The sequence below is a fragment of the Schistocerca americana genome, chromosome 6 (assembly GCF_021461395.2).
Source record: "Schistocerca americana isolate TAMUIC-IGC-003095 chromosome 6, iqSchAmer2.1, whole genome shotgun sequence".
Lineage (NCBI taxonomy): Eukaryota > Metazoa > Arthropoda > Insecta > Orthoptera > Acrididae > Schistocerca > Schistocerca americana.
In genome coordinates, this window is record NC_060124.1 from 595784129 (window position 1) to 595801616 (window position 17488).

The 17488-nt window shown below is 64.8% G+C and overlaps 3 protein-coding genes across 3 annotated transcripts; all 3 read right to left on the bottom strand.

The window, feature by feature from the left end:
* Positions 1 to 1287: 1287 nt before the first annotated feature.
* On the bottom strand, positions 1288 to 4664 carry LOC124620324 (mucin-6-like). The gene is made up of 5 exons (XM_047146998.1): positions 3736 to 4664; positions 3237 to 3503; positions 2938 to 3181; positions 1788 to 2855; positions 1288 to 1698 (listed from the first exon to the last, which is right to left on the bottom strand). The coding sequence occupies exons 1-5, from the start codon at positions 4662 to 4664 to the stop codon at positions 1288 to 1290; spliced, it is 2919 nt and encodes a 972-aa protein (XP_047002954.1).
* A 349-nt stretch (positions 4665 to 5013) lies between these two features.
* On the bottom strand, positions 5014 to 10250 carry LOC124620326 (mucin-6-like). The gene is made up of 5 exons (XM_047146999.1): positions 9871 to 10250; positions 9221 to 9397; positions 8008 to 8688; positions 6223 to 7538; positions 5014 to 6140 (listed from the first exon to the last, which is right to left on the bottom strand). The coding sequence occupies exons 1-5, from the start codon at positions 10248 to 10250 to the stop codon at positions 5014 to 5016; spliced, it is 3681 nt and encodes a 1226-aa protein (XP_047002955.1).
* Positions 10251 to 13965: 3715 nt separating this feature from the next.
* LOC124620327 (mucin-6-like) lies at positions 13966 to 17342 on the bottom strand. The gene is made up of 5 exons (XM_047147000.1): positions 16414 to 17342; positions 15915 to 16181; positions 15616 to 15859; positions 14466 to 15533; positions 13966 to 14376 (listed from the first exon to the last, which is right to left on the bottom strand). The coding sequence occupies exons 1-5, from the start codon at positions 17340 to 17342 to the stop codon at positions 13966 to 13968; spliced, it is 2919 nt and encodes a 972-aa protein (XP_047002956.1).
* Positions 17343 to 17488: the final 146 nt, after the last annotated feature.

Here is a 17488-nt window from a genome sequence, read left to right on the forward strand (position 1 = left end):
GGCGGGCTGTGGTGACGTCGGACGCGGGCGGTGCTCACAGCGTGGAGTGCAGCGGGCTGTGGTGAAGTTGGACGCGGACGGTGATGGCAGCATGGAGTGCAGCTGGCTGTGGTGACATCGGACGCGGACGGTGCTGACAGTGTGGAGTCCTGTGGGCTGTGAAGACATCGGACGCGGACGGTGCTGACAGCGTGGAGTCCAGCGGGCTGTGGTGACGTCGGACGCGGACGGTGCTGACAGCGTGGAGTGCAGCGGGCTGTGGTGAAGTCAGACCCGGGCGGTGCTGACAGCGTTGAGTCCAGCGGGCTGTGGTGACGTCAGACGCAGACGGTGCTGACAGCGTGTAGTGCAGCGGGCTGTGGTGATGTGAGACCTGTACGGTGCTGACAGCGTGGAGTGCAGCGGGCTGTGGTGACATCGGACACGGATGGTGACACAGCATGGAGTCCAACGGGCTGTTGTGACGTTGGACTCGTACGGTGCTCACAGCGTGGAGTGCAGCGGGCTGTGGTGACGTCAAACGAGGACGGTGCTGACAGCCTGGAGTCCAGCGGGCTGTGGTGACGTCGGATACGGACGGCGCTGACAGCGTGGAGTGCAGCGGTCTGTGGTGACGTCGGACGTGGACGGTGCTGACAGCGTGGACTGCTGCATCAGTGGTGACGTCGGACACGGACGGTGCTGACAGCGTGGAATCGAGCCGGCTGTGGTGACGTCAGACACGGACGGTGCTGACAGCGTGGAGTGCACCAGGCTGTGGCGACGTCGGACGCGGGCGGTGCTCACAGCGTGGAGTGCAGTGGGCTGTGGTGACGACGGACGTGGACGGTGCTGACAGCGTGGAGTGCAGCGTGCTGTGGTGACGTCGGACATGGACGGTGCTGACAGCGTGGAGTCCAGCGGGATTTGGTGACGTCGGACGCGCACGGTGCTGACTGCGTGGAGTGCAGCGGGCTGTGGTGATGTCAGACCCGGATTGTGCTTACAGCGAGGAGTCCAGCAGGCTGCGGTTACGTCGGACACGGACTGTGCTGACAAAGTGGAGTGCTGCGGGCTGTGGTGACGTCGGACGCGGACGGTGCACACAGCGTGGAGAGCAGCGGGCTGTGGTGACGTCGGACACGGACGGCGCTGACAGCGTGGAGTGCAGTGGGCTGTAGTTACGTCGGACACAGACGGCACTGAAAGCGTGGAGTGCAGCAGGCTGTGGTGACGTTGGACGCATGCGGTGCCGACAGTGTGGAGTCCAGCGGGCTGTGGTGACGTCTATCGCAGACGGTGCTGACATCATGGGGTGCAGCGGGCTGTGGTGACGTCGGACACGGACGCTGCTGACAGCGTGGAGTCCAGCAGGCTGTGGTGACTTTGGACACAGACGGTGCTGACAGCGTGGAATGCAGCGGGCTGTGGTGATGTCAGACCCGGACGGTGCTGACTGCGTGGAGCACAGCGGGCTGTGGTGACGTCGGACACAGACGGCACTGATAGAGTGGAGTACAGCAAGCTGTGGAGACGTCGGACACGGTCGGTGCTGACAGTGTGGAGTCCAGCGGGCAGTGGTGACGTCGGACGAGGGCGGTGCTGACAATGTGGAGTCCTGTGGGCTGTGAAGACGTCGGACGCGGACAGTGCTGACAGTGTGGAGTGCAGCGGGCTGTGGTGACGTCGGACATGGACGATGCTACAAAGTGTGGACTGCTGCAGGCAGTGGTGACGTCATACGCGGACGGTGCTGACGGCGTGGAGTGCAGCGGGCTGTGGTGACGTCAGACGCGGACGGTGCTCACAGCGAGGATTGCAGCGGGCGGGGATGACGCCGGACACAGCCGGCACTGACAGCGTGGAGCGTAGCAGGCTGTGGTGACGTCGGACACGGATGGTGCTGACAGCGTGGAGTGCACCGTGCTGTGGTGGCGTCGGACACGGACGGTGCTGACAGCGTGTAGTGCGGCGGGCTGTGGTGACGTCGGACGCGGGCGATGCTCACAGCGTGGAGTGCAGCGTGCTGTGGTGAAGTTGGACGCGGACGGTGATGGCAGCATGGAGTGCAGCTGGCTGTGGTGACGTCGGACGCGGACGGTGCTGACAGTGTGGAGTCCTGTGGGCTGTGAAGACATCGGACGCCGACGGTGCTGACAGCGTGGTGTCCAGCGGGCTGTGGTGACGTCGGACGCGGACGGTGCTGACGGCGTGGAGTCCAGTGGGCTGTGGTGACGTCGGACACGGACGGTGCTGACAGCGTGGAGTCCAGCGGGCTGTGGTGACGTCGGATACGGACGGCGCTGACAGCGTGGAGTGCAGCGGTCTGTGGTGACGTCGGACGTGGACGGTGCTGACAGCGTGGAGTCCAGTGGGCTGTGTTGACGTCGGATGCGGACGTTGGTGACAGATTGGAGTCCAGCGGGCTGTGGTGACGTCGGACGCGGACGGTGCACACAGCGTAAAGAGCAGCGGGCTGTGGTGACGTCGGATACGGACGGCGCTGACAGCGTGGAGTGCAGCGGGCTGTGGTGACGTCGGACACGGACGCTGCTGACAGCGTGGAGTCCAGCAGGCTGTGGTGACTTCGGACATGGACGGTGCTGACAGCGTGGAGTGAAGCGGGCTGTGGTGACGTCGGACGCGGACGGTGCACACAGCGTAAAGAGCAGCGGGCTGTGGTGACGTCGGACACGGACGGCGCTGACAGCGTGGAGTGCAGTGGGCTTTGGTGACGGCGGACGCAGACGGTGCTGACAGTATAAAGTCCAGTGGGCTGTGGTGACGTCGGAAACGAACGGTGCTGACAGTGTCGAGTCCAGCAGGCTGTCGTGACGTCGGACGCGGACGGTGCTGACAGCGTGGAGTCCAGCGGGCTGTGGTGATGTCAGACCCGGACAGTGCTGACTGCGTGGAGCGCAGCGGGCTGTGGTGATGTTGGACACGGATGGTGCTCACAGCATGGAGTCCAGGGGGCTGTGGTGATGTTGGACGCGGACGGTGCTCACAGAGTTGAGTGCAGCGGCATGTGCTGACGTCGGACGCGGATGGTGCTGACAGTGTGGAGTCCGGTGGGCTGTGGTGTGTTGGACGCGGACGGTGCTGGCAGCGTGGAGTGCAGCGAGCTGTGGTGACGTCAGACACAGACGGCACTGACAGGGTGGAGTGCAGCCGGCTGTGGTGACGTCGGACACGGACGGTGCTGACAGAAAGGAGTCCAGCGGGCTGTGGTGACGTCGGACTAGGACGGTGCTCACAGCATGGAGTGCAGCGGCATGTGCTGACTTCGGACGCGGACGGTGCTGACAGTGTGGAGTCCAGTGGGCGGTGGTGTGTTGGACGCGGTCAGTGATGACAGCGTGGAGTGCAGCGGTCTGTGGTGACGTCGGACGCAGACGGCACTGACAGGGTGGAGTACAGAGAGCTGTGGAGATGTCGGACACGGTCGGTGCTGACAGCGTGGAGTGCAGCGGGCTGCGGTGACGTCGGACGCGGATGGTGCTGACAGCGTTGTGTGCAGCGGGCTGTGGTGTGGTCGGACGCGGACAGAGCACTCAGCATGGAGTGCAGCGGGCTGTGGTGACGTTGGTCACGGACGGCGCTGACAGCGCGGAGTGCAGCGGGCTGAGGTGACGTCGGACGCGGACGGTGCTGACAGTGTGGAGTCCAGTGGGCTGTGGTGACGTCGGACGCGGACGGTGCTGACAGCGTGGAATGCAGCGGTCTGTGGTAACGTCGGACGCAGACGGCACTGACAGGGTGGAGTACAGAAAGCTCTGGAGACGTCGGACACGGTCGGTGCTGACAGCGTGGAGTGCAGCGGGCTGTGGTGACGTCGGACACAGGCGGCACTGACTGGGTGGAGTCCAGCAAGCTGCGGTGACGTCGGACACGGACGGTGCTGACAGGGTGGAGTCCAGCAAGCTGCGGTGACGTCGGACGCGGACGGTGCTCACAGCGTGGAGTGCAGCGTTCTGTGGTGACGCCGGACGCGGACGGTGCAGACAGCGTGGAGTCCAACGGGCTGTGGTGACGACGGACACGGACGACGCTGCCACCGTGGAGTGCAGCAGGCTGTGGTGACGTCGGACACAGGCGGCACTGAGAGGGTGGAGTCTAGCAAGCTGCGGTGACGTCGGACACGGACGGAGCTGACAGAGTGGAGTCCAGCGGGCTGTGGTGACGTCGGACGTGGACGGTGCACACAGCGTGGAGAGCAGCGCGCTGAGGTGACGTCTGTCACCGACGGTGCTCACAGCGTGGAATGCAGCGGGCTGTGGTGATGTCGGACGCGGACGGTGATGGCAGCATGGAGTGCAGCTGGCTGTGGTGACGTCGGACGCGGACGGTGCTGACAGTGTGGAGTCCTGTGGTCTGTGAAGACGTCGGACGCGGACGGTGCTCACAGCGTGGAGTGCGGCGGGCTGTGGTGACGTCGGACACCGACGGCGCTGACAGGGTGGAGTCCAGCAAGCTGCGGTGACGTCGGACACGGACGGTGCTGACAGCGTGGAGTCCAGCGGGCTGTGGTGACGTCGGACGCGGGCGGTGCTCACTGTGTGGAGTGCAGCGGACTGTGGTGAAGTCAGACCCGGGCGTGCTGACAGCGTAGAGTCCAGCGGCGTGTGGTGACGTCGGACGCAGACGGTGCTGACAGCGTGTGGTGCAGCGGGCTGTGGTGGCATCGGACACGGATGTTGCTCACAGCATGGAGTCCAACGGGCTGTTGTGACGTTGGACGCGGACGGTGCTCACAGCGTGGAGTGCAGCGGTCTGTGGTGACGTCGGACGTGGACGGTGCTGACAGCGTGGAGTCCAGTGGGCTGTGTTGACGTCGGACGTGGACGGTACTGACAGCGTGGAGTGCAACGGGCTGTGGTGACATCGGACGCGGACCGTGCTGACAGCGTGGATTGCAGCGGGCTGTGGTGACATCGGACACGGACGGTCCTGACAGCGTGGAGTCCAGGCGGCTGTGGTGACGTCGGAAACGGATGGTGCTGACAGAGTGGAGTGCAGCGGGCTGTGGTGACGTCAGACACGGACGGTGCACACAGTGTGGAGTGCAGTGGGCTGTAGTGCAGTCAGACCCGGGCGTAGAGACCAGCGGGCTGTGGTGACGTCAAACGAGGACGGTGCTGACAGCCTGGAGTCCAGCGGGCTGTGGTGACGTCGGATACGGAAGGCGCTGACAACGTAGAGTGCAGCGGTCTGTGGTGACGTCGGACGTGGACGGTGCTGGCAGCGTGGAGTCCAGTGGGCTGTGTTGACGTCGGAAGCGGACGTTGGTGACAGATTGGAGTCCAGCGGGCTGTGGTGGCGTCGGAAGCGGACGGTGCTGACAGCATGGGGTGCAGCGGGCTGTGGTGACGTCGGACACAGTCGGCGCTGACAGGGTCGAGTCCGGCAAGCTGCGGTGACGCCGGACACGGACGGTGCTGACAGCGTGTAGTGCGCCGGGCTGTGGTCACGTCGAACGCGGGCGGTGCTCACAGCGTGGAGTGCAGCGGGCTGTAGTGCAGTCAGACCCGGGCGGTGCTGACAGCGTAGAGACCAGCGGGCTGTGGTGACGTCAAACGAGGACGGTGCTGACAGCCTGGAGTCCAGCGGGCTGTGGTGACGTCGGATACGGAAGGCGCTGACTACGTAGAGTGCAGCGGTCTGTGGTGACGTCGGACGTGGTCGGTGCTGGCAGCGTGGAGTCCAGTGGGCTGTGTTGACGTCGGTAGCGGACGTTGGTGACAGATTGGAGTCCAGCGGGCTGTGGTGGCGTCGGAAGCGGACGGTGCTGACAGCATGGGGTGCAGCGGGCTGTGGTGACGTTGGACACTGACAATGCTCACAGCGTGGAGTGCTGCTGGCTGTGGTGACGTCGGGCACGGACGGTGCTGACAGCATCGAGTGCAGCGGGCAGTGGTGCTGTCGGACACTAACGGTGCAAAAATTGTTTAGTCCAGCGGGCTGTGGTGAAGTCGTACACTGACGGTGCTCACAGCGTGGAGTGCTGCAGGCTATGGTGACGTCGGACGCGGACGGTGCTGACAGCGAGGAGTCCACCGGGCTGTGGTGACGTCGGACGCAGGCGGTGCTGACAGCGTGGTGTGCAGCGGGCTGTGGTGATGTGAGAACCGTACGGTGCTGACAGCGTGGAGTGCAGCGGGCTGTTATGATGTCGGACGCGGACGGTGCACACAGTGTGGAGTGCAGTGGGCTGTGGTGACGTCGGTCACGGACGGTGCTCACAGCGTGGAGTGCTGCTGGCTGTGGTGACGTCGGACGCGGACGGTGCTGACAGTGTGGAGTCCTGAGGGCTGTGAAGACGTCGGACGCGGACGGTGCTGACAGCGTGGAGTGCAGCGGGCTGTGGTGACGTCGGACACAAACGGCGCTGACGGAGTGGAGTCCAGCAAGCTGCGGTGACGTCGGACACGGACGGTGCTGACAGCGTGTAGTGCGGCGGGCTGTGGTGACGTCGGACGCGGGCGGTGCTCACAGCGTGGAGTGCAGCGGTCTGTGTTGACGTCGGACATGGACGGTGCTGACAGCGTGGAGAGCAACGGGCTGTGGTGACATCGGACGCGGACTGTGCTGACAGCGTGGATTGCAGCGGGCTGTGGTGACGTCGGACACGGACGGTGCTGACAGCGTGGAGTCCACGGGGCTGTGTTGACGTCGGAAGCGGACGGTGATGACAGAGTGGAGTGCAGCGGGCTGTGATGATGTCGGACACGACGGTGCTCACAGCGTGGAGTGCTGCAGGCTGTGGTGATGTCAACGGGGACGGTGCTGACACCGTGGAGTGCAGCGGGCTGTGGTGACGTCGGACATGGACGATGCTCACAGTGTGGACTGCTGCAGGCAGTGGTGACGTCAGACGCGGACGGTGCTGACGGCGTGGAGTGCAGCGGGCTGTGGTGAAGTCAGACCCGTGCGGTGCTGACAGCGTAGAGTCCAGCGGGCTGTGGTGACGTCGGACGCAGACGGTGCTGACAGCGTGGAGTCCAGCGGGCTGTGGTGACGTCGGAGGCGGACGGTGCTGACAGCGTGGAGTGCAGCCGGCTGTGGTGAAGTCAGACCCGTGCGGTGCTGACAGCGTAGAGTCCAGCGGGCTGTGGTGACGTCGGACGCAGACGGTGCTGACTGCGTGGAGTGCAGCGGGCTGTGGTGATGTCAGACCCGGAAGGTGCTGACAGCGAGGAGTCCAGCAGGCTGTGGTTACGTCGGACACGGACTGTGCTGACAGCGTGGAGTCCAGCAGGCTGTGGTGACTTCGGACACGGACGGTGCTGACAGCGTGGAATGCAGCGGGCTGTGGTGACGTCGGACGCGAACGGTGCACACATCGTAAACAGCAGCGGGCTGTGGTGACGTCGGACATGGACGGTGCTGACAGCGTGGAGTCCAGCGGGATTTGGTGACGTCGGACGCGCACGGTGCTGACTGCGTGGAGTGCAGCGGGCTGTGGTGATGTCAGACCCGGAAGGTGCTGACAGCGAGGAGTCCAGCAGGCTGTGGTTACGTCGGACACGGACTGTGCTGACAGCGTGGAGTGCTGCGGGCTGTGGTGACGTTAGACGCGGACGGTGCACACAGCGAGGAGAGCAGCGGGCTGTGGTGACGTCGGACACGGACGGCGCTGACAGCGTGGAGTGCAGTGGGCTGTAGTGACGTCGGACACAGACGGCACTGAAAGCGTGGAGTGCAGCAGGCTGTGGTGACGTCGGACACGGACGCTGCTGACAGCGTGGAGTCCAGCAGGCTGTGGTGACTTCGGACACGGACGGTGCCGACAGCGTGGAATGCAGCGGGCTGTGGTGACGTCGGACGCGAACGGTGCACACATCGTAAACAGCAGCGGGCTGTGGTGACGTCGGACATAGACGGCACTGATAGAGTGGAGTACAGCAAGCTGTGGAGACGTCGGACACGGTCGGTGCTGACAGCTTGGAGTCCAGCGGGCAGTGGTGACGTCGGACGCGGACGGTGCTCACCGCGTGGAGCGCATCGTGCTGTTGTGACGTCGGTCACCGATGGCGCTCACAGCGTGGATTGCAGCGGGCTGTGGTGACGTCGGACATGGACGGTGCTGACAGCGTGGAGTCCAGGCGGCTGTGGTGACGTCGGAAGCGGACGGTGATGACAGAGTGGAGTGCAGCGGGCTGTGGGAACCTCGGACACGGACGGTGCTCACAGCGTGGAGTGCTGCAGGCTGTGGTGATGTCGGACGGAGTCAGTGCTGACAGCATGGAGTGCAGCGGGGTGTGGTGACGTCGGACATGAACGATGCTCACAGCGTGGACTGCTGCATTCAGTGGTGACGTCGGACACGGACGGTGCTGACAGCGTGGAATCGAGCCGGCTGTGGTGACGTCAGACACGGACGGTGCTGACAGCGTGGAGTGCACCAGGCTGTGGCGACGTTGTACGCGGGCAATGCTCACAGCGTGGAGTGCAGTGGGCTGTTGTGACGTCAGACGTGGACGGTGCTGACAGCGTGAAGTGCAGCGTGCTGTGGTGACGTCGGACATGGACGGTGCTGACAGCGTGGAGTCCAGCGGGATTTGGTGACGTCGGACGCGCACGGTGCTGACTGCGTGGAGTGCAGCGGGCTGTGGTGATGTCAGACCCGGAAGGTGCTGACAGCGAGGAGTCCAGCAGGCTGTGGTTACGTCGGACACGGACTGTGCTGACAGCGTGGAGTGCTGCGGGCTGTGGTGACGTTAGACGCGGACGGTGCACACAGCGAGGAGAGCAGCGGGCTGTGGTGACGTCGGACACGGACGGCGCTGACAGCGTGGAGTGCAGTGGGCTGTAGTGACGTCGGACACAGACGGCACTGAAAGCGTGGAGTGCAGCAGGCTGTGGTGACGTCGGACACGGACGCTGCTGACAGCGTGGAGTCCAGCAGGCTGTGGTGACTTCGGACACGGACGGTGCTGACAGCGTGGAATGCAGCGGGCTGTGGTGACGTCGGACGCGAACGGTGCACACATCGTAAACAGCAGCGGGCTGTGGTGACGTCGGACATAGACGGCACTGATAGAGTGGAGTACAGCAAGCTGTGGAGGCGTCGGACACGGTCGGTGCTGACAGCTTGGAGTCCAGCGGGCAGTGGTGACGTCGGACGCGGACGGTGCTCACCGCGTGGAGCGCATCGTGCTGTTGTGACGTCGGTCACCGATGGCGCTCACAGCGTGGAGTGCAGCGGGCTGTGGTAACGTCGGACGCGGACGGTGCTCACCGCGTGGAGCGCAGCGTGCTGTTGTGACGTCGGTCACCGATGGCGCTCACAGCTTGGAGTGCAGCGGGCTGTGGTAACGTCGGACGAGGGCGGTGCTGACAGTGTGGAGTCCTGTGGGCTGTGAAGACGTCGGACGCGGACAGTGCTGACAGCGTGGAGTGCAGCGGGCTGTGGTGACTTCAGACACAGGCGGCACTGACAGGGTGGAGTCCAGCAAGCTGCGGTGAAGTCGGACACGGACGGTGCTGACAGCATGGAGTCCAGCGGGCTGTGGTGAAATCGGACACGGACTGTGCTGAGAGCGTGGATTGCAGCGGGCTGTGGTGACGTCGGACATGGACGATGCTTACAGTGTGGACTGCTGCAGGCAGTGGTGACGTCATACGCGGACTGTGCTGACGGCGTGGAGTGCAGCGGGCTGTGGTGACGTCAGACGCGGACGGTGCTCACAGCGAGGATTGCAGCGGGCGGGGATGACGCCGGACACAGCCGGCACTGACAGCGTGGAGTGTAGCAGGCTGTGGTGACGTCGGTCACGGATGGTGCTGACAGCGTGGAGTGCAGCGTGCTGTGGTGGCGTCGGACACGGACGGTGCTGACAGCGTGTAGTGCGGCGGGCTGTGGTGACGTCGGACGCGGGCGGTGCTCACAGCGTGGAGTGCAGCGTGCTGTGGTGAAGTTGGACGCGGACGGTGATGGCAGCATGGAGTGCAGCTGGCTGTGGTGACGTCGGACGCGGATGGTGCTGACAGTGTGGAGTCCTGTGGGCTGTGAAGACATCGGACGCGGACGGTGCTGACAGCGTGGTGTCCAGCGGGCTGTGGTGACGTCGGACGCGGATGGTGCTGACAGCGTGGAGTGCAGCGGGCTGTGGTGAAGTCAGACCCGGGCGGTGCTGACAACGTAGATTCCAGCGGGCTGTGGTGACGTCGGATGCAGACGGTGCTGACAGCGTGTAGTGCAGCAGGCTGTGGTGATGTGAGACCTGTACGGTGCTGACAGCGTGGAGTGCAGCGGGTTGTGGTGACATCGGACACGGATGGTGCTCACAGCATGGAGTCCAACGGGCTGTTGTGTGTTGGACGCGGACGGTGCTCACAGCGTGGAGTGCTGCGGGCTGTGGTGACGTCAAACGAGGATGGTGCTGACAGCCTGGAGTCCAGCGGCCTGTGGTGACGTCGGATACGGACGGCGCTGACAGCGTGGAGTGCAGCGGTCTGTGGTGACAACGGACGTGGACGGTGCTGACAGCGTGGAGTACAGTGTGCTGTGTTGACGTCGGAAGCGGACGTTGGTGACAGATTGGAGTCCAGCGGGCTGTGGTGACGTCGAAAGCGAACGGTGCTGACAGCGTATGGTGCAGCGGGCTGTGGTGACGTCGGACACGGACGCTGCTGACAGCGTGGAGTCCAGCAGGCTGTGGTGACTTCGGACACGGACGGTGCTGACAGCGTGGAGTGCAGCGGGCTGTGGTGACGTCGGACACGGACGGCGCTGACAGCGTGGAGTGCAGTGGCCTTTGGTGACGGCGGACGCGGACGGTGCTGACAGTATAAAGTCCAGTGGGCTGTGGTGACGTCGGAAACGAACGGTGCTGACAGCGTCGAGTCCAGCAGGCTGTCGTGACGTCGGACGCGGACGGTGCTGACAGCGTGGAGTCCAGCGGGCTGTGGTGATGTCAGACCCGGACAGTGCTGACTGCGTGGAGCGCAGCGGGCTGTGGTGATGTTGGACTCGGATGGTGCTCACAGCTTGGAGTCCAACGGGCTGTGGTGATGTTGGACGCGGACGGTGCCCACAGAGTTGAGTGCAGCGGCATGTGCTGACGTCGGACGTGGACGGTGCTGACAGTGTGGAGTCCGGTGGGCTGTGGTGTGTTGGACGCGGACGGTGCTGGCAGCGTGGAGTGCAGCGAGCTGTGGTGACATCAGACACAGACGGCACTGACAGGGTGGAGTGCAGCCGGCTGTGATGACGTCGGACACGGACGGTGCTGACAGAAAGGAGTCCAGCGGGCTGTGGTGACGTCGGACTAGGACGGTGCTCACAACATGGAGTGCAGCGGCATGTGCTGACTTCGGACGCGGACGGTGCCGACAGTGTGGAGTCCAGTGGGCGGTGGTGTGTCGGACGCGGTCGGTGATGACAGCGTGGAGTGCAGCGGTCTGTGGTGACGTCGGACGCAGACGGCACTGACAGGGTGGAGTACAGAAAGCCGTGGAGACGTCGGACACGGTCGGTGCTGACAGCGTGGAATGCAGCGGGCTGCGGTGACGTCGGACGCGGATGGTGCTGACAGCGTTGTGTGCAGCGGGCTGTGGTGTCGTCGGACGCGCACGGTGCACACAGCGTGGAGTGCAGCGGGCTGTGGTGGCGCCGGACGCAAACAGTGCACACAGCAAGGGGTGCAGCGGGCTGTGGTGACGTCGGACGCAGACGGCACTGACAGGGTGGAGTACAGAAAGCTGTGGAGACGTCGGACACGTTCGGTGCTGACAGCGTGGAGTGCAGCGGGCTGTGGTGACGTCAGACACAGGCGGCACTGACAGGGTGGAGTCCAGCAAGCTGCGGTGACGTCGGACACGGACGGTGCTGACAGCGTGGAGTCCAGCGGGCAGTGGTGACGTCGGACGCGGACGGTTCTCACAGCGTGGAGTGCAGCGTGCTGTGGTGACGACGGACGCGGACGGTGCAGACAGCGTGGAGTCAAACGGGCTGTGGTGACGACGGACACGGACGACGCTGCCACCGTGGAGTGCAGCAGGCTGTGGTGACGTCGGACACAGGCGGCACTGACAGGGTGGAGTCTAGCAAGCTGCGGTGACGTCGGACGCGGACGGTGCTGACAGTGTTGAGTCCTGTAGTCTGTGAAGACGTCGGACGCGGACGGTGCTCACAGCGTGGAGTGCGGCGGGCTGTGGTGACGTCGGACACCGACGGCGCTGACAGGGTGGAGTCCAGCAAGCTGCGGTGACGTCGGACACGGATGGTGCTGACGGCGTGGAGTCCAGCGGGCTGTGGTGACGTCGGACGCGGACGGTGCACAGAGTGTGGAGTGCAGTGGGCTGTGGTGACGTCGGTCACGGACGGTGCTCACAGCGTGGAGTGCTTCCTGCTGTGGTGACGTCGGACGCGGACGGTGCTGACAGCGTGGAGTACAGCGGTCTGTGTTGACGTCGGACATGACGATGCTCACACTGTGGACTGCAGGGGGCAGTGGTGACGTCAGACGCGGACGGTGCTGACGGCGTGAAGTGCAGCGGGCTGTGGTGACGTCAGACGCGGACGATGCTCACAGCGAGGATTGCAGCAGGCGGGGGTGACGCCGGACACAGCCGGCACTGACAGCGTGGAGTGTAGCAGGCTGTGGTGACGTCGGATACGGATGGTGCTGACAGCGTGGAATGCAGCGGGCTGTGGTGGCGTCGGACACAGACGGTGCTGACAACGTGTAGTGCGGCGGGCTGTGGTGACGTCGGACGCGGGCGGTGCTCACAGCGTGGAGTGCAGCGGGCTGTGGTGAAGTTGGACGCGGACGGTGATGGCAGCATGGAGTGCAGCTGGCTGTGGTGACATCGGACGCGGACGGTGCTGACAGTGTGGAGTCCTGTGGGCTGTGAAGACATCGGACGCGGACGGTGCTGACAGCGTGGAGTCCAGCGGGCTGTGGTGACGTCGGACGCGGACGGTGCTGACAGCGTGGAGTGCAGCGGGCTGTGGTGAAGTCAGACCCGGGCGGTGCTGACAGCGTTGAGTCCAGCGGGCTGTGGTGACGTCAGACGCAGACGGTGCTGACAGCGTGTAGTGCAGCGGGCTGTGGTGATGTGAGACCTGTACGGTGCTGACAGCGTGGAGTGCAGCGGGCTGTGGTGACATCGGACACGGATGGTGACACAGCATGGAGTCCAACGGGCTGTTGTGACGTTGGACTCGTACGGTGCTCACAGCGTGGAGTGCAGCGGGCTGTGGTGACGTCAAACGAGGACGGTGCTGACAGCCTGGAGTCCAGCGGGCTGTGGTGACGTCGGATACGGACGGCGCTGACAGCGTGGAGTGCAGCGGTCTGTGGTGACGTCGGACGTGGACGGTGCTGACAGCGTGGACTGCTGCATCAGTGGTGACGTCGGACACGGACGGTGCTGACAGCGTGGAATCGAGCCGGCTGTGGTGACGTCAGACACGGACGGTGCTGACAGCGTGGAGTGCACCAGGCTGTGGCGACGTCGGACGCGGGCGGTGCTCACAGCGTGGAGTGCAGTGGGCTGTGGTGACGACGGACGTGGACGGTGCTGACAGCGTGGAGTGCAGCGTGCTGTGGTGACGTCGGACATGGACGGTGCTGACAGCGTGGAGTCCAGCGGGATTTGGTGACGTCGGACGCGCACGGTGCTGACTGCGTGGAGTGCAGCGGGCTGTGGTGATGTCAGACCCGGATTGTGCTTACAGCGAGGAGTCCAGCAGGCTGCGGTTACGTCGGACACGGACTGTGCTGACAAAGTGGAGTGCTGCGGGCTGTGGTGACGTCGGACGCGGACGGTGCACACAGCGTGGAGAGCAGCGGGCTGTGGTGACGTCGGACACGGACGGCGCTGACAGCGTGGAGTGCAGTGGGCTGTAGTTACGTCGGACACAGACGGCACTGAAAGCGTGGAGTGCAGCAGGCTGTGGTGACGTTGGACGCATGCGGTGCCGACAGTGTGGAGTCCAGCGGGCTGTGGTGACGTCTATCGCAGACGGTGCTGACATCATGGGGTGCAGCGGGCTGTGGTGACGTCGGACACGGACGCTGCTGACAGCGTGGAGTCCAGCAGGCTGTGGTGACTTTGGACACAGACGGTGCTGACAGCGTGGAATGCAGCGGGCTGTGGTGATGTCAGACCCGGACGGTGCTGACTGCGTGGAGCACAGCGGGCTGTGGTGACGTCGGACACAGACGGCACTGATAGAGTGGAGTACAGCAAGCTGTGGAGACGTCGGACACGGTCGGTGCTGACAGTGTGGAGTCCAGCGGGCAGTGGTGACGTCGGACGAGGGCGGTGCTGACAATGTGGAGTCCTGTGGGCTGTGAAGACGTCGGACGCGGACAGTGCTGACAGTGTGGAGTGCAGCGGGCTGTGGTGACGTCGGACATGGACGATGCTACAAAGTGTGGACTGCTGCAGGCAGTGGTGACGTCATACGCGGACGGTGCTGACGGCGTGGAGTGCAGCGGGCTGTGGTGACGTCAGACGCGGACGGTGCTCACAGCGAGGATTGCAGCGGGCGGGGATGACGCCGGACACAGCCGGCACTGACAGCGTGGAGCGTAGCAGGCTGTGGTGACGTCGGACACGGATGGTGCTGACAGCGTGGAGTGCACCGTGCTGTGGTGGCGTCGGACACGGACGGTGCTGACAGCGTGTAGTGCGGCGGGCTGTGGTGACGTCGGACGCGGGCGATGCTCACAGCGTGGAGTGCAGCGTGCTGTGGTGAAGTTGGACGCGGACGGTGATGGCAGCATGGAGTGCAGCTGGCTGTGGTGACGTCGGACGCGGACGGTGCTGACAGTGTGGAGTCCTGTGGGCTGTGAAGACATCGGACGCCGACGGTGCTGACAGCGTGGTGTCCAGCGGGCTGTGGTGACGTCGGACGCGGACGGTGCTGACGGCGTGGAGTCCAGTGGGCTGTGGTGACGTCGGACACGGACGGTGCTGACAGCGTGGAGTCCAGCGGGCTGTGGTGACGTCGGATACGGACGGCGCTGACAGCGTGGAGTGCAGCGGTCTGTGGTGACGTCGGACGTGGACGGTGCTGACAGCGTGGAGTCCAGTGGGCTGTGTTGACGTCGGATGCGGACGTTGGTGACAGATTGGAGTCCAGCGGGCTGTGGTGACGTCGGACGCGGACGGTGCACACAGCGTAAAGAGCAGCGGGCTGTGGTGACGTCGGATACGGACGGCGCTGACAGCGTGGAGTGCAGCGGGCTGTGGTGACGTCGGACACGGACGCTGCTGACAGCGTGGAGTCCAGCAGGCTGTGGTGACTTCGGACATGGACGGTGCTGACAGCGTGGAGTGAAGCGGGCTGTGGTGACGTCGGACGCGGACGGTGCACACAGCGTAAAGAGCAGCGGGCTGTGGTGACGTCGGACACGGACGGCGCTGACAGCGTGGAGTGCAGTGGGCTTTGGTGACGGCGGACGCAGACGGTGCTGACAGTATAAAGTCCAGTGGGCTGTGGTGACGTCGGAAACGAACGGTGCTGACAGTGTCGAGTCCAGCAGGCTGTCGTGACGTCGGACGCGGACGGTGCTGACAGCGTGGAGTCCAGCGGGCTGTGGTGATGTCAGACCCGGACAGTGCTGACTGCGTGGAGCGCAGCGGGCTGTGGTGATGTTGGACACGGATGGTGCTCACAGCATGGAGTCCAGGGGGCTGTGGTGATGTTGGACGCGGACGGTGCTCACAGAGTTGAGTGCAGCGGCATGTGCTGACGTCGGACGCGGATGGTGCTGACAGTGTGGAGTCCGGTGGGCTGTGGTGTGTTGGACGCGGACGGTGCTGGCAGCGTGGAGTGCAGCGAGCTGTGGTGACGTCAGACACAGACGGCACTGACAGGGTGGAGTGCAGCCGGCTGTGGTGACGTCGGACACGGACGGTGCTGACAGAAAGGAGTCCAGCGGGCTGTGGTGACGTCGGACTAGGACGGTGCTCACAGCATGGAGTGCAGCGGCATGTGCTGACTTCGGACGCGGACGGTGCTGACAGTGTGGAGTCCAGTGGGCGGTGGTGTGTTGGACGCGGTCAGTGATGACAGCGTGGAGTGCAGCGGTCTGTGGTGACGTCGGACGCAGACGGCACTGACAGGGTGGAGTACAGAGAGCTGTGGAGATGTCGGACACGGTCGGTGCTGACAGCGTGGAGTGCAGCGGGCTGCGGTGACGTCGGACGCGGATGGTGCTGACAGCGTTGTGTGCAGCGGGCTGTGGTGTGGTCGGACGCGGACAGAGCACTCAGCATGGAGTGCAGCGGGCTGTGGTGACGTTGGTCACGGACGGCGCTGACAGCGCGGAGTGCAGCGGGCTGAGGTGACGTCGGACGCGGACGGTGCTGACAGTGTGGAGTCCAGTGGGCTGTGGTGACGTCGGACGCGGACGGTGCTGACAGCGTGGAATGCAGCGGTCTGTGGTAACGTCGGACGCAGACGGCACTGACAGGGTGGAGTACAGAAAGCTCTGGAGACGTCGGACACGGTCGGTGCTGACAGCGTGGAGTGCAGCGGGCTGTGGTGACGTCGGACACAGGCGGCACTGACTGGGTGGAGTCCAGCAAGCTGCGGTGACGTCGGACACGGACGGTGCTGACAGGGTGGAGTCCAGCAAGCTGCGGTGACGTCGGACGCGGACGGTGCTCACAGCGTGGAGTGCAGCGTTCTGTGGTGACGCCGGACGCGGACGGTGCAGACAGCGTGGAGTCCAACGGGCTGTGGTGACGACGGACACGGACGACGCTGCCACCGTGGAGTGCAGCAGGCTGTGGTGACGTCGGACACAGGCGGCACTGAGAGGGTGGAGTCTAGCAAGCTGCGGTGACGTCGGACACGGACGGAGCTGACAGAGTGGAGTCCAGCGGGCTGTGGTGACGTCGGACGTGGACGGTGCACACAGCGTGGAGAGCAGCGCGCTGAGGTGACGTCTGTCACCGACGGTGCTCACAGCGTGGAATGCAGCGGGCTGTGGTGATGTCGGACGCGGACGGTGATGGCAGCATGGAGTGCAGCTGGCTGTGGTGACGTCGGACGCGGACGGTGCTGACAGTGTGGAGTCCTGTGGTCTGTGAAGACGTCGGACGCGGACGGTGCTCACAGCGTGGAGTGCGGCGGGCTGTGGTGACGTCGGACACCGACGGCGCTGACAGGGTGGAGTCCAGCAAGCTGCGGTGACGTCGGACACGGACGGTGCTGACAGCGTGGAGTCCAGCGGGCTGTGGTGACGTCGGACGCGGGCGGTGCTCACTGTGTGGAGTGCAGCGGACTGTGGTGAAGTCAGACCCGGGCGTGCTGACAGCGTAGAGTCCAGCGGCGTGTGGTGACGTCGGACGCAGACGGTGCTGACAGCGTGTGGTGCAGCGGGCTGTGGTGGCATCGGACACGGATGTTGCTCACAGCATGGAGTCCAACGGGCTGTTGTGACGTTGGACGCGGACGGTGCTCACAGCGTGGAGTGCAGCGGTCTGTGGTGACGTCGGACGTGGACGGTGCTGACAGCGTGGAGTCCAGTGGGCTGTGTTG